The sequence below is a fragment of the Podarcis cretensis genome, assembly GCF_951804945.1.
Source record: "Podarcis cretensis genome assembly, chromosome: 6".
NCBI classification, from domain to species: Eukaryota; Metazoa; Chordata; class Lepidosauria; order Squamata; family Lacertidae; genus Podarcis; species Podarcis cretensis.
The window spans coordinates 49,549,929-49,564,577 of record NC_137175.1 but is presented as its reverse complement, the minus strand read 5'-3'; the positions used below and the strand labels follow the sequence as shown (position 1 = coordinate 49,564,577).

The window sequence follows — 14,649 nt, the reverse complement described above, 5'->3', positions numbered from 1 at the left end:
AGATTGTGAAAGAAAATTAGCAATAAATCCAACTGAGGAGCAGGTGAAACAAACTTACAGAATATTACAAACACAATACTCAATTTTAATAGGCCAAGAAGTGGAATGGAGAATCAAGATATGGAAGCAAAAATTCTTTGAATCAGCAAACAAAACCGGAAAATTACTTGCGTGGCAATTACGAAAAAACAAAAAACAAAATGTGATCATAAATTAAGAATAGAAGAGCAAATTGTGGAAGAACCTGTCAGGGAACTGCCATCGGAGCCAGAGGGAGAAGGAGGGCTCCAGAGGGATTCTGGAGAGCGTACCGGGAGGGAGAGAAGCAGCCCATCTTCTGGGGAAGGAAATCAGCGTAACACTAGTGGAGAAGGGGGGCAGATGGGGGAATCGACGAGGTGGCTCCATGACTCCTCACCGGAGACCAGCGGGGAGAGCACGGGTCCTCCGCTGCTCATACCCTCCCTGCGCAGAAGGCTTCCGTGCAGGGAGAGTAGGCGGAGACTAGGCGTCAAAGAGCTTCTTTGCTGGAAGAAGTTCAAGAAATGCCCACTGACGGATTCTGCCAGCGACTGAGACAGCCACGGGTGAGTGGCTGTCCGGACAGAAAGGGTTCACCCAGGTAACTCAGCCAAGCATGGCGCCGATTTACACATGAGCAACCCCTAGAACCATTACAGAACCTAAGAAAATAAAGGATTTTTTTATCAAATTCTATGGAAAATTATACAAAAGAGAAAAAGAAGATAGCACAGAAATAAAGAAATATTTAGAAGAAAACAGATTAAAAGGATTAACAGAAGAAGAAATAACACAATTAAATAATCCTATCAACATTGAAGAAATCCAGGATGTGATAAAAAAAATGAAATTAGGAAAGGCTCCAGGGCCTGATGGCCTTTCTGCTAAATACTACAAAGTCCTAAAGGAATATCTAGCCCCGGTGCTGTGCGAAGTAGCGAATAACATCTTAAGTGGCGGAAAGACACCAGACTCATGGAAGGAAGCTTATATTACATTAATATCTAAGCCAGAAACAGATAAATTAGACATGAAAAACTACAGACCAATATCATTATTAAATAATGATTATAAATTATTCGCGGAAGTAATGGCCAACCGTCTTAAGAAATGTTTAAGAAACCTTATTCATACAGATCAAGTTGGATTCTTACCCAATAGACAATTAAAAGACAACATAAGACATATAATTAATATCATTGAATATCTAGACTCCAAGAATGAAATCCCTGCGGCACTAATTTTTATTGACGCCGAAAAGGCCTTTGATAACACTGGGCAACAATTTTTTACTTTTTGAATGTTGTCTAGATTTCTACAACTGATTTAGGGTATTTTTGCACTGCTGAATCAGGAAATGGCATCCATTTCTCTCCATCAGGTCAGGTTTACTGTAAACTGAATGGTGGGCATTGATAAAGGTAAGTACACGTAAATTGCATGTTGCTTCACCATTTTTCAAATTTCAGGGCTTGAACTTCCATTTCTTGGAACTCCAGGAATGCTCAGCGGCAGGGAGGTCTCTCTTCAGAGTCCAACAGTAGTCAGCCATCATGACTGCATCCCAGCAACCCTGATACCTGGTCTCCATCTCTTTCATGTCCTGATGGAATCTCTCCCCCTGCTTGTCACTCAGTGAACCCAGGTTCTCAGGAAACTGGTCCATATGTGAAAATAGGTAGTGCATCTTGACGCTCATGTTGCAGCCCAGGATTCTGAAAGCAGTCAGCATGTTGTTGACAAGTTTTGCGTAGGTTCTGGCCTTATTGTTGCCAAGAGAGTTCTTCACTACCAGAACAAATGCCTTCCAGTTCCACTTCGTTGAGTTTCCGAACTCTGGATCTCTGATGAGCTGACGGATCTGAGGACCGTCAAAGATGCTAGCTTTCAACTTCTCCATGGTCAATCCTGGAAAAGCCTGGCACAAGTAAGTGAAGCAGTCACCATCCTTGTCCAGAGCCTTGGTGAACTGCTCGATTAAGCCGAGCTTGATGTGCAGCAGTGGGAAGAGTATCCTGTCTCTGTCCACCAGAGGGTCGTTAATGACGTTCCTTTTTTTGTAAGGCACCAATTCCTTCCGCACAGGCCAGTCCTTCTTTGTGTAATGCTGAGCACAGTCCCTACTATCCCACATGCACAGAAAACATGGGTACTTGGTTAAGCCAGACTGTTGTCCCAACAAAAGTTCACCATCGTCAGGTCAACACAAATAAACCACTTATGCTGATCATAACTAATTTTCTCCAGCACATACTTCACCGCTTCATAGTTCTCCTTCAGTGTACTCGAGTTAGCCAGGGGTATAGAGGCAAACTGGTTGCCGTTGTGTAGCAGAACACATTTCAGTGATCACTTGCTGCTGTCAATAAACAGTCTCCAATCTTTGGGCTCATACTGTGGCACTCCAAGCTTGAGCAGAAGCTGCGCAATATCTGAACAGTACACCAAGTCCTCTTCTGAGAAAAAACGGAGGTTTTATGACTTCAAACTGATCCCTTTTTGACATAATCACCCAGAACTATCGGACCTGAATACTTCTTGTCATTAAAATAATCATTTCCAAACAAAAAAATTATTCGACATGGCATTTTACCCCCACCAACTTCTTCTAAAATGCTCCACACAAGCGTACATGTGAACAAAAACGTAAAAAAAAAAAAAAAAAAAACGGCATGTGGCCATAGCTCAAAAACCTGACCTGATTGAGCGAAACCAATGTGATTTTGGGATTCAGCGCATCAGATTCATCCTAAATCAACTGAAAAAATGCAGACAACAAATTTGTTGTTGACCAGTGTAATGTATCTTGGCAATTCCTTGTAAGATGTCTAGGAACAGTAGGGATAGAGGGCGCCTTCCTGGAAGGGATAAAAGCTATTTATTCAAGCCAGAAAGCAAAATTGATTATTAATAATGATTTAACTGATTATTTCGAAATTTCAAAGGGTACGAGACAGGGGTGCCCTCTATCACCTCTTTTATTTATAATGATATTAGAAATTATAGCAAATAAGATAAGAACAACACCAGAAATACGCGGAATTAAAATCGGGAAAAAAGAATACAAACTGAAAGCATATGCTGATGATCTGATGGTATCATTAGAAGATCCACAAAAAAGCGTCCATAAGGTAATAGAATTGTTAGAAGAATTTGGAAAGTTATCGGGTTTTAAGTTAAACAAATTAAAAACTAAAATGATGATGAAGAACATGGAAGAAGTTATGAAAAACCAGCTAGAGGCCAAAATTGGAATTAAAGCGGTAAAAAAAGTAAAATACCTGGGAATTTGGCTAACTATGAAGAACATAAATTTAATGACAGACAATTACGAAACAACCTGGAAAGAAATTAAAAAAGATTTAGATATATGGAACAGAATAAAATTATCATGGTCAGGAAGAATGGCCGCAATTAAGATGAATATACTTCCGAAGTTGTTATTTCTGTTTCAAAATATTCCGGTGATAAGAGGAAACACAGTATTTAAAGATTGGCAGAATTTTTTATCTAAATTCATTTGGCAGGGAAAAAGGCCTAGAATTAAATTTAAATTGCTTACAGATAGAAGAGAAAGAGGAGGTTTTGCGGTACCGAACTTGAAACTGTACTACAAGGCCTCATGCCTCTGTTGGATTAAAGAATGGATTGTAATAAAAAACACTGACCTATTAGATTTAGAAGGCTTTAACACCAGATTCGATTGGCACGCATATTTGTGGCACAATAAAGCAAAAGTACATAAAGGATTCTCCAATCACATCATTAGAGGACCTCTGCTAGAGGTTTGGGAAAGAAATAAAAATCTCCTTGAAAGAAAAACTCCCTGGTGGTTGTCACCAATAGATATTTTAACAACCAAAAAAAAAAAAAAAAACCCACACACACAAACAAATATAGAAGGTAAGAGATGGACATATGAAGATTTATTGGTGAGAACAGAAAAAGGTTGGCAGATCAAAAGGTATGAAGAACTAGGAGATAAATTAACGAGCTGGTTACAATTTCATCAAATTAACGCACTGTGGACAGAAGACAAAAAGATCGGGATGAACGAAAAAAAATCAAGATTCCAGATAGAAATACTGGAAGGAAATTCAAAACTCTTATAAAAAATGTATAATCAGCTGTTAGAATGGGATACTAAGGATGAGGAAATAAAAGAAGTTATGGTGAAATGGGTGATAGACCTGGGATATAATTTGGAATACGATAGTTGGATTAAGCTCTGGAATAAAGATATGAAGTTTACTGCTTGTGTTGCCTTAAGAGAAAACATGGAAAAAACGATGTACAGATGGTACATCACCCCCGTAAAATTAGGAAAAATCTATAAGAATGGAGATAAAATGTGCTGGAGGTGTAAAAATAAGGAAGGAAGTTTTTACCACATGTGGTGGACTTGTGAAAAAATCAAGAAGTTCTGGGAGCTCATTTATAATGAATTAAAAAAAAAGTTTAAATATACTTTTGTTAAAAAACCTGAAAATTTCCTTCTGGGTATGATTGGCAATGAAATTAAGAAAGAGGACCAGACCTAATTCCAGTATGCAACAACAGCTGCTAGAATTTTAATCGCCCAAAATTGGAAATCAATTAATATCCCAACAGTAAGAGACTGGCAAAGTAAATTATTTGAATATTCAGAATTGGCAAAATTAACACAAAAAATCAGAGACCAGAAAGAAACAAAGTTTATTAAAGAATGGAACAATTTTACAACCTACTGTATTTTTCGCCCCATAGGACGCACCGGCCCATAGGACGCACCTAGTTTTTTGGGGGGAAAATCAAGGAAAAAATTTTTATTTCCCCCCCAGGTTTGCGTTTCCATCCCCAAGCTAGAAGAGGGAGACGGAGCGGTCCGTCTCCCTCTTCTGCCTTCAGGGACAGCCTCTTTAGCCTCGGTGGGGAAGCGGCTTGCCCCGCTGTCCCCCGAGTTTGTGGGGCCGGCGGGGGGGAGAAGCAAGATTGCTTCCCCCCCCGCCAGCCTCCAGATCAGGTCGGGGAATAGAGGGGTGGCGGCACTCCGCCTCCCCGCTATCCCCCGAGCTTGTGGGGCTGGTGGGGGGGGAGAAGCAAGCTTGCTTCTCCCCCCGCCAACCTCCAGACCTGGTCCGGGAATAGCTTCCAGATCAGGTCGGGGAATACCGGGGTGGCAGCGCTCCGCCTCCCCGCTATCCTGAGAGTTTGTGGGGCTGGCGGGGGGGAGAAGCAAGCTTGCTTCTCCCCCCCCGCCAGCCTCCAGACCAGGTCGAGGAATAGCGGGGTGCCGGCGCTGTGCCTCCCCGCTGTCCCCCGAGCTTTTGGGCTGCAGGCTGCTGCCCGCAAGCCTTGTGAGCCCGCGGGACCTCCCGCCGGGCTTGCAAGACTTGCAGATAGCTTCCTGAAGCCTGGAGAGCGAGAGGGGTCGGTGCGCACTGACCCCTCTCACTCTCCAGGCTTCAGCGAAAGCCTGCATTCACCCCATAGGACGCACACACATTTCCCCTTCATTTTTGGAGGGGGAAAGTGCGTCCTATAGGGTGAAAAATACGGTATACTGAAGTAGTTTTAAAAAACTCAAAGATCACAGTAGGCTTAATATAACCCTACGACATACAAAAGCTTTAAAGATAAACTGCGAGGAAAATTGTATTACATAACCCAAAACCGGGGTGGGGGGAAGTCAATAACTTACATGTTTGTCTCTGTTTTTTTCTTCGTTTTCTTATAATTTAGTTATGTTGTTTGTATTATTATTTTTGGTGAAGAATTTATTTTGTGTATATATGTGTGTATCTGTGTGTATGAAAATTAATAAACAGAATTAAATCACACACACGGTGTTTAACTTAAGATCACATGGGAGGGTTATTCAGTCGCAAATCCCTATTTTGGGTGTGTGAGTTGTCTTTTCTCTCAAGTCACAGAAGACAAAGGTGTGCAAATGAGTCTCTACTGGAGAGAAAACAGCCTCCAGGCTAATGGACTCTGTGGGAGAGAAAGAGCTCTGTTTGTCAGCTCTGATTGTAAATAGTATTCAATATTTGTAAGAAGCTGAACCTGTGCTTGGACAAGTACATGATATTATGCAACTATTTGGATACATCATTTATTACTTTAAATCAGTCTGGAAAAAGTTGTGTTAGTAAAGGTTTGAAACTATATTTTGGGTCTGGACAATATTTATTCCAAGGGGAGTCAGTTTTTATTCATCGTATTGCTTCAAGCTGTGCAATATTAATATCTGAAATATGTACACTGTGTGTGGATTGGGTCCTCTGTCCCACTTGCAAAAGAGAACACAAGTATTTGCAACACTTTGTGCCACATGCAAGTAAGACGATGTCTGACAAACAAAATTCTAACATGTGAAGCTTTTCCTGTAAATGTATTTCCACACTAGAAAAAGCTTAACTTGTTGGATTTCTGCCTGCCACACAGCTGCTAATGACACAAGAACCCTGCTCTCCCTCCAATGCCATTCCTAAACCATGCAAACAAGCGCTGTGAGTTGCAAACCAGTTATGTTACTGGGTATAGGTCTTTCATCAAATGATCTTAGGGTGGCAATACAATATTCAGGTATTTCGGATGGCAATGTGTGTGTAAAGATATTTAAGGTTTACAGCAACCAGATGCCCATGCTTGGATAAATTCAATATAAGAATTGTTAAAAAGAAAGCTTTGTATTCTAAGAGCATGTGTTGCAGTTATTTATTATTTATACCTCAGAATAACTACAGCAATGTTATCAGCACAGGTCAACTAACCCTTTTTGTTTTCTTGAGCAAAAAGCATATGAGTCTCTGTCATGAATATACACATTTTAGTTTTATACCAGCAACAACAACCCACCCCAAAGTATTCCACCATCATGGGTAAGAAAGCAGCTAATCACCACTGTGCCAATCACATTTCCCTAAAAATGCACATACCAGAAGGCTAGATAGTGGACTACATTGCACTCCTACTACTCTCTCACACTCTGCCCCCTGTAATATTACTATAGCAACACTGGGCTACTTTGCAGGGGTGATGTAACCCACACTTTCTCTGCCACAATACCCACCCCTTTTGCGATACAGATATGTGATTGATTTAATGCTTACATACTCAAAAAACAAAATAGTTTGCATGAAATTAATCTTCGGTTAGGAAGAGCAATAAGCTCTTGTCTTTGCTGCTTCCCTTTGCTTTAGGGGTGGACATGCTGTTGCCCATTTGCAACTATACTCAAATTCTGGATTTCTCTATTATTTTCTTATTGCAAATTCTTATTGTTATTCTCTTTTCCAGAGAAGATGGGAAAACAGCTTCAAAATAAGCACTTAGTCATTTCAAAATGAGCCAGGAAGTCCTTTCTCTATTGTTTGAAGAAGGAACTTCCCTGGGCCATTTTGAAGCCATTTGAGGTCTTCCCTTGCACTTGCATGACTCCAAATTTCTACCTAGCAGTTATTACCTAATGAGTTACCTGGCCACTTTTTGGCTAAACACACTAAGGTGGGAACAGTCACATATCTCACAAAGCAATTGTTTCAAATGGTTTCTGCTCATTTTCTTTCATAACTTTTGTTCCAAAAGGGTTAGATACTTTTTACAAATGAAATTTAGAATCTGGATCCCTTTCTGGTTCTGGGCCCCATGAAGATGTATGGCCTGCACACACCTCATCAGCTCTGACTTTCATCCTTCAAACTCCATCCCAAACAGAGTTTTTCTCCTGTCTCAATGGCTATCCAGATAGATGGACTCATTCAAAGCTATCATTTTATTGATACAATAGTAGTAGGATGGGATGTGAGCATCTCAGTTGCCATGGCTACAGGTACTACATTAAGATATGCCAAATACAGGCCACTATCTGTTATATGATCTCTAGGGTCAAGGAATCATTCACAATAGCATCTAAATTGGCCTTCGCCGACCTGGTGCCATCCAGATGTTTTGGCATACAACTCACATCAGCCCTGCCAGCATGGCACCAGTTGGGGTTGGGTGAATGCTGGTCTAAACCCTTCATTAAGTGCCAAGTTCAGTAGAAAGGGTTAAATACAATAGCATGTTGAAATTCATGAACACAGTTATAGTTAACACAAACTCACCACCAATCTCAAGTTAACACACACAACACTGGGGGCAGAAAATTGTTACTGAGCCAGTAGTGCTAATAAAGTTAAAGGACACAATCCTTTGGGGAGTTCAACTGAGAAGGCCCAAGTGAAGTGAATGGGAGCTGCTTTTGCACAGCTTCCATTAATCTCAATGGGACTTACTTAGGAGAACAGCATAGTGGGTTGTGCCCCAATATGCTCTGAGTGCCTGGAAGAGGCCCCTTTTCTCAAAAAGCTCTCTGGGGTCAGTGCCAGGAAGGCTTCTGCCCTGATGTTTTGGGGACAGCTGAAGAAGTCACTCACCTCATAGACATTAAATTGGCTTTGTCCTCGTGCCAATTCACGGTAACTGGTCGTAAACTCCCCAATGAAGTCGTGGCTGTTAAGTGGGAAAGAAATTGCTATGAACAACACTGTAGAACAAAGGTACTCCCATTCCATCACCTCCTCTACTTGATAGGCCTCTTTTTTTAACCGAATAATAATGATGATCCCAGCAAATAAGTGACAAGATCCCCTTCTCATCCCTGCCACACCCACCTTTCATTTTCCCAATGTGAATCTTACACATGTGGCCCTGGGATAAAAAAATGTTGTTGTTGTTGTTTACATGATAGGGGGAAGAATGTACTCTGCCAGTACAATGCAGCCAACTGCATAAGCCAAATTCCTTTTTACTAAATGTGTTGATTAATGGGAGAGGGGTCATATTTTGTATAAATTGTTTTGTTTTGTTTCCTGGGGATCCTCAAAGAACCTCAAAGCATTTCACAGACCTGCAATACACAACACTGCTAAATTTCTTCTATCTAACTTTGGTTTCAGTCCAGTTCCTCCTAGCCAGAAATAATTTTAAAAAACCCACCTTTTTAAACAAAGGAGTTATAAATGCCACTTACCTGCCATCTCGGTCCCAGTCATATACCTCCACCTTTATAGTTCTGGAAAAGATGACATTAATGGTCATTCCCAAAGCAAGCTGCCATCCCTATTGCTATCACTTCAGATTCTTTCTCTCTGTGGAATTCGTTGGCAAGAAAAATGTCAAGCTGTACACGAGAGATAAAAGTTATCCTTTGCAGAAAACCTGGGGGAAATGAGCCCCAGTGGGATTTTGGTGATATTAAAACTGCACTTCTTTCTTTCTGTGGCAGGGAGTTTCCTGTGTGGGTCGTACAGTAGCACTTCTGAGCTATTTGGGAATGAGGTTTCTGTACATTCGTATACTATAGTTCAGGCATGTCCAACAGGTAGATCATTATCTACCGGTAGATCATAGCACGTCTGCAGTAGATCACTGGTAGATCATTGGCTCCCCCCAAAGAAGCTGAACAACTGTGGCTCCCCTAAAAAAGCTCAACATTTGACCTCCTCCCTGAAAAAAACTCAACAACTTGATCCACCCCCCCCCAGGGGGTAGATCACTGCCAGTTTTTAACTCTGTGAAGTCTCTTGGGAGTTGGCCACCCCTGCTACAGTTAAATGAGCATGTGTTTAAGCTGATGGGCTGTGTACACATATACAGTATCTCCAAAGCACATTCAGAGCACATTCTTTCCCTCAAAGAATTCTGGGCACTGTAGTTTGTCCCTCACAGAGTTACAACTGCTAGCAACCTTTAGAAAACAACCATGTCCAGAGGGGGGAAATGTGCCTTGAATGTGCTCAAAAGGTATAGTGTGTACACAGACATGGCTTTCAATGTGTTAGGCAATTTGTTGCCAGGGAGTGAAGCGGGCAAGATGCCCTTTCTTCTAAGCCCTTTCAGAATGTGTCCCGACAGGAAAAGGAGCCAGAGACCCCCATTTTTTCCATCCCCAGTAGCCTGTCCACCCATGAAAGAGAGTGAAGAAGCTGCCACAGCCCCTGAGGTGGTGTCCCTACAGGCCCTCTCCCTCCTGCCTTCATCACTGGCAGAGCGCGACAACTGCATTGATGCCAATTTCTGGTGATGTCTTGCAGGGTCTGGCCGAAATCTCATGGGTTCTCATGGAGAGTGACAGATCTCGTGAGATTTTGGTGAGATCTCACCAGAAACTCGTGCCGATGCCAGTGGTGCTGTCAGTGCCAGTGGCCCGGCAGAGCAGGGTGGCACTTCCTATCTTGCCTCAAGTGGCAAAAAGGGGACAAACCACCCCTGCAGCCATAATTTGATAAGTGAAAAGTTGGGATATAAAAGATTCTGACAAATAAGCAAATAAACTGGCTTTGCTTTGTCTTTGAATAATGAAGAAACGTGAGTGGATGCTGCCAGATGAGCTCTCTAGGCTTTATTCAGTTGCACCAGGAAAGAGTTTCATCTTTGGTTAACAGATGGACCCACTGTGGCCAAGTTTGCAAACCCAGTGTCTAAAGACTATTTTGCTTACAACGACACCAGCTGTTCTCATTACTCCGTAGAAGGCAGTGGAGATGCTGGCCATAATCACTTTCCTCCTACTGTCCCCCTTCCTATGCCAGGTCCGCAGCCACTGGGTTGTTGTCAAGAAATGCCCTTGGCTAGCCAGCTTCTTAAACTCCTGTTAGAAGAGTGACAGTGATTAATTCACCCGTGGCTCCATGCATGTTGACAGGTGACAGGTGAAGTCTCACAGGTATTGGGGAGAGCGGAGAAGTCAGATCACTCTTTCAACTCCAGTTGGAGTTCATTTGCAGAGAATGTGCCACGTCCCCCAGTGACTTTTGCAATTGCTGCCTAAATATTTTCACTCCCTCTTGAAGCTTGCCAGTCTGCAAGCCGAACGGCTGCACTAGCCAGCAAGTTATAGAAAATGAATGAGTGGTAAAATATACAGCAAAGCCAGTATTTCATCAACGAATAGATAAGAATTCCTAAAAGGCCATGAAAAGGGGAAGACAGCAAATAACAATAAACATACTCATGAAGATGAAAGAACATCGGATTCCTGTTGTGTGGAATGAATGGATATCCAATGAATGTGAGTTCTATGAATCCTTCTGTTGGCTAAGAGACTACAAGGTTGGGAGGATACACCCGCCATCTTTCACCCAGTGGTTTGAAGACCTCACTCCCTTTTCTGTGTTTGATCATACAGTGATACCTCTGGTTATGAACTTAATTCGTTCCAGAGGTCCATTCTTAACCCGAAACCATTCATAACCTGAGGTGCGCTTTTGCTAATGGGGTTTCCTGCTGCCGACGTGCCACGGGTGTGCGACTTCCACTCGTATCCCAGGGCAAAGTTTGTTGGGAAACGCCCTGGGGTTGCCCCTGCAGTCCTGAACTCCAAGCGTCGTCCAGTATGCGCAGCTCTCGAAAAGGCATTTCCCTTCTTCTCCAGTGAGCTTCAGTGACATATATCAAATGATATATGCACACTAATTTTCTAGCATGACACAGCAAGAAGTGTGAGACATCATAGAGCTAATCTACGTACAGTGGTACCTCGGGTTAAGAACTTAATTCGTTCTGGAGGTCCGTTCTTAACCTGAAACTGTTCTTAACCTGAGGTACCACTTTAGATAATGGGGCCACCCACTGCCACCGCATGATTTCTGTTCTCATCCTGAAGCAAAGTTCTTAACCCAAGGTACTATTTCTGGGTTAGCACAGTCTGTATCCTGAAGTGTCTGTTACCTGAGATACCACTGTATTTATTTACACACTTTGTACAGACAAAGGAATCATGGTGCTCACTCTCTCCAGCTCCGAGAGGAAACAGGAACAAGTAAAAGCAAAAGTACAGTACAATAGTAAATACAGCTGAAGAGATAAGACTGTCTTCTGTTCCCACACTCTTCCCAGACAGGCATGTGATTTACGCCAATCTCATCTGCAGCATCGGAGGCGTGAAATACTGACAAAGTTTGCTACAGGAGCATCTACTTCTGGGTTAGCGGAGCTCGTAACCCGAAGTGTTCGTAAGGAGGACGGTACGTAACCCGAGGTTCCACTGCATGGCTTATAACCACCAGTTTTGTTTAGATACCTACCTGGACGGCCTACATGTTTAAATCAGAATTGATAAAATATTCTTTTTCTGTCAAGCTGGCAATGTTTCTTTTAAATTATCACTAGTTTGATTTTTCTCTTCTTTCTTTCTGCTATATTCACAAAATCTTTTGTGAAAAACATTTTTCTAAAAAGTTGAAAGAATCTTCACAAAAATATTCACAAACTTAAATGGCAGCAAAAGAGAGATGCTGTTATCTCTTGGCGAGCTGGGAGCAGAGCGCAGAAAGCAATCAAGGCAGCCAGTGGTCTGCTACATTCCTATCTCAAATCACTCCAAAGCTCTGCTGAAGGACAATATAGAATTCTTTTCAATAATAAAAATATCAGAGGTGGGGAACCTTTGTACAGCAGGCTACATTCCATCCATGTAGAGCTTTCTACAAACACCTATATATGTCCATAGAATCATAGAATCGTAGAGCTAGGAGGGACCTCAAGGGTCATGTAGTTCAACCCCCTGTAGAATCTCAGCTAAAGCCATCCAACCTCTGCTTTAAACCCTCCAAGGAAGAAGAGTCCACAACCTCCTGTTCCACAGTCAAACAGCTCCTACCGTCTTATCCCCAACCCAGTCAAGCAAAAAGCATTATAACCGTTCAAAGCCCAAATTGGAGATTTCTCGCCTAACCAATGATGAGGGCTGTCTATGGGTTGCAAAGTCCAATGGGACAGCACTGATAACCTCTTCTTGGGTTGAGAAGTGCTGCTCTGATCTAAAAGGTAAAGGACCCCTGGATGGTTAGGTCCAGTCAAAGGCGACTATGGGGTTGCGACGCTCATCTCGCTTTCAGGCTGAGGGAGCCAGCGTTTGTCCACAGACAGCTTTCCAGGTCATGTGGCCAGCATGACTAAACTGCTTCTGGAACACCGTGATGGAAACCGGAGCAGCGCACGGAAATGCTGTTTACCTTCCTGCCGCAGTGGTACCTATTTATCTACTTGTACTGCCGTGCTTTCGAACTGCTAGGTTGGCAGGAGCAGGGACAGAGCTCACTCCATCACATTCCATCACTCTGATGTGTATCACTACTTGGACAGTTAATCTGTGTTTATAGTACCCAGAACGGAAAACGGCAGTTTAAGCCCTAAAAAACAGGCAGATACTCAATTTAAAGCTTGCCAGTTGGTAACATCAGGACACACATTCTCTTTCTTGGGTCTCTATGTGCATTTGCTATTCCCTTCTGCAAATGAATTCCTTTCAGTCTCTCAGATTTTAGAATTTCACAAATTTCTTAGAACAGACGTACACACTATTTTTTAATGTGGTAAACCCATGAGCTTATATTGTCTTATCAGTTTAATACCCTCTAAATATTTCACATTTCAAAAGAGCGACACTCGGGTGTATTTATTAACACCCCTATTCTCACACTAAAGATCACTGCTAGACATCCCTCCCTATGCACACAATTATACCTTGTTGAAGGCTCTTCTCCACCTGACAGGAGCTGTGTTCTGCAAAAGCCCGATTTTTTTTTTGCACTGATTTAGATGCATGCTCTTCGGATTATATGGTGGAAAAAACACGATGGTCTTATAGACCTTTGTTCCATTCTGACTGGTGGAAATTGCAGCGTTGCGTCTCAAGCAAACAGTATTTTCTGCCATCTTTAACTTGTTCATCTGCTTCTGAACAAGTCCAAACAAATTATTAAAATGACTCCCACCCTCTTATCCTTGCAATTCCTGCATTGGATCTTTAATTAGTTTGTTTCGACTGCTGTGTGGGCCTTCCCCACCCCCACCCCTCATTTTTAGGTGGTATATTTTTAGCTTTAGTTGCCATGGAAACATATGACACTGGGACCAAGCTAGTCACCGATCGAGACAACAAATGCAATCTTCTCCTCATTCTGTTTCCTGATTGAAAGTGTGCTTTCAAATATTAACCTTTTCCTCATCCAGTAGTTGGAAATGACAGCAGGTGTTGGCTGCAAATCCTGGCTACTCACAGGGTAGGTGTTTGTATAGAAAGTCACTACCTATAGCTGTATTTAGAGCTCTCCCCTTGATCCCTTTTCTATGATCATCATCCATGTGCGGGACTGGAACTGCCCATCTGATATGAACAGGCTTACGGTACATCCATACTTGCAGAAGTACAATCGAATGTAGCAGGTAAAAGGTAAAGGTAAAGGTACCCCTGCCCGTACGGGCCAGTCTTGACAGACTCTGGGGTTGTGCGCCCATCTCACTTAAGAGGCCAGGGGCCAGCGCTGTCCGGAGACACTTCCGGGTCACGTGGCCAGCGTGACATCGCTGCTCTGGCGAGCCAGAGCCGCACACGGAAACGCCGTTTACCTTCCCGCTGGTAAGCGGTCCCTATTTATCTACTTGCACCCGGAGGTGCTTTCGAACTGCTAGGTTGGCAGGCGCTGGGACCGAGCAGCGGGAGCGCACCCCGCCGCAGGGATTCGAACCGCCGACCTTTCGATCGGCAAGCCCTAGGCGCTGAGGCTTTAACCCACAGCGCCACCTGCGTCGAATGTAGCAGAAGAAACCCTAAAGAAAAGTGAGGAAAGGCAGTTCGATGAAGACTGAGCTGCCCCT

The 14,649-nt window shown here is 42.8% G+C and overlaps 1 protein-coding gene across 2 annotated transcripts in view; it reads right to left on the bottom strand.

Moving 5' to 3' along the window:
* CPNE5 (copine 5) overlaps nucleotides 1–14,649 on the bottom strand; it is a 137,040-nt gene that overhangs the window by 36,574 nt on the left and 85,817 nt on the right. For both annotated transcript variants that reach the window (XM_079980368.1, XM_079980367.1), the window contains exons 11-12: nucleotides 9,020–9,061; nucleotides 8,424–8,499 (exon numbers count right to left, since the gene is read on the bottom strand). In XM_079980368.1, the coding sequence (XP_079836494.1) occupies nucleotides 8,424–8,499; nucleotides 9,020–9,061 (118 nt within the window). The remainder of the gene's footprint in view (nucleotides 1–8,423; nucleotides 8,500–9,019; nucleotides 9,062–14,649) is intronic.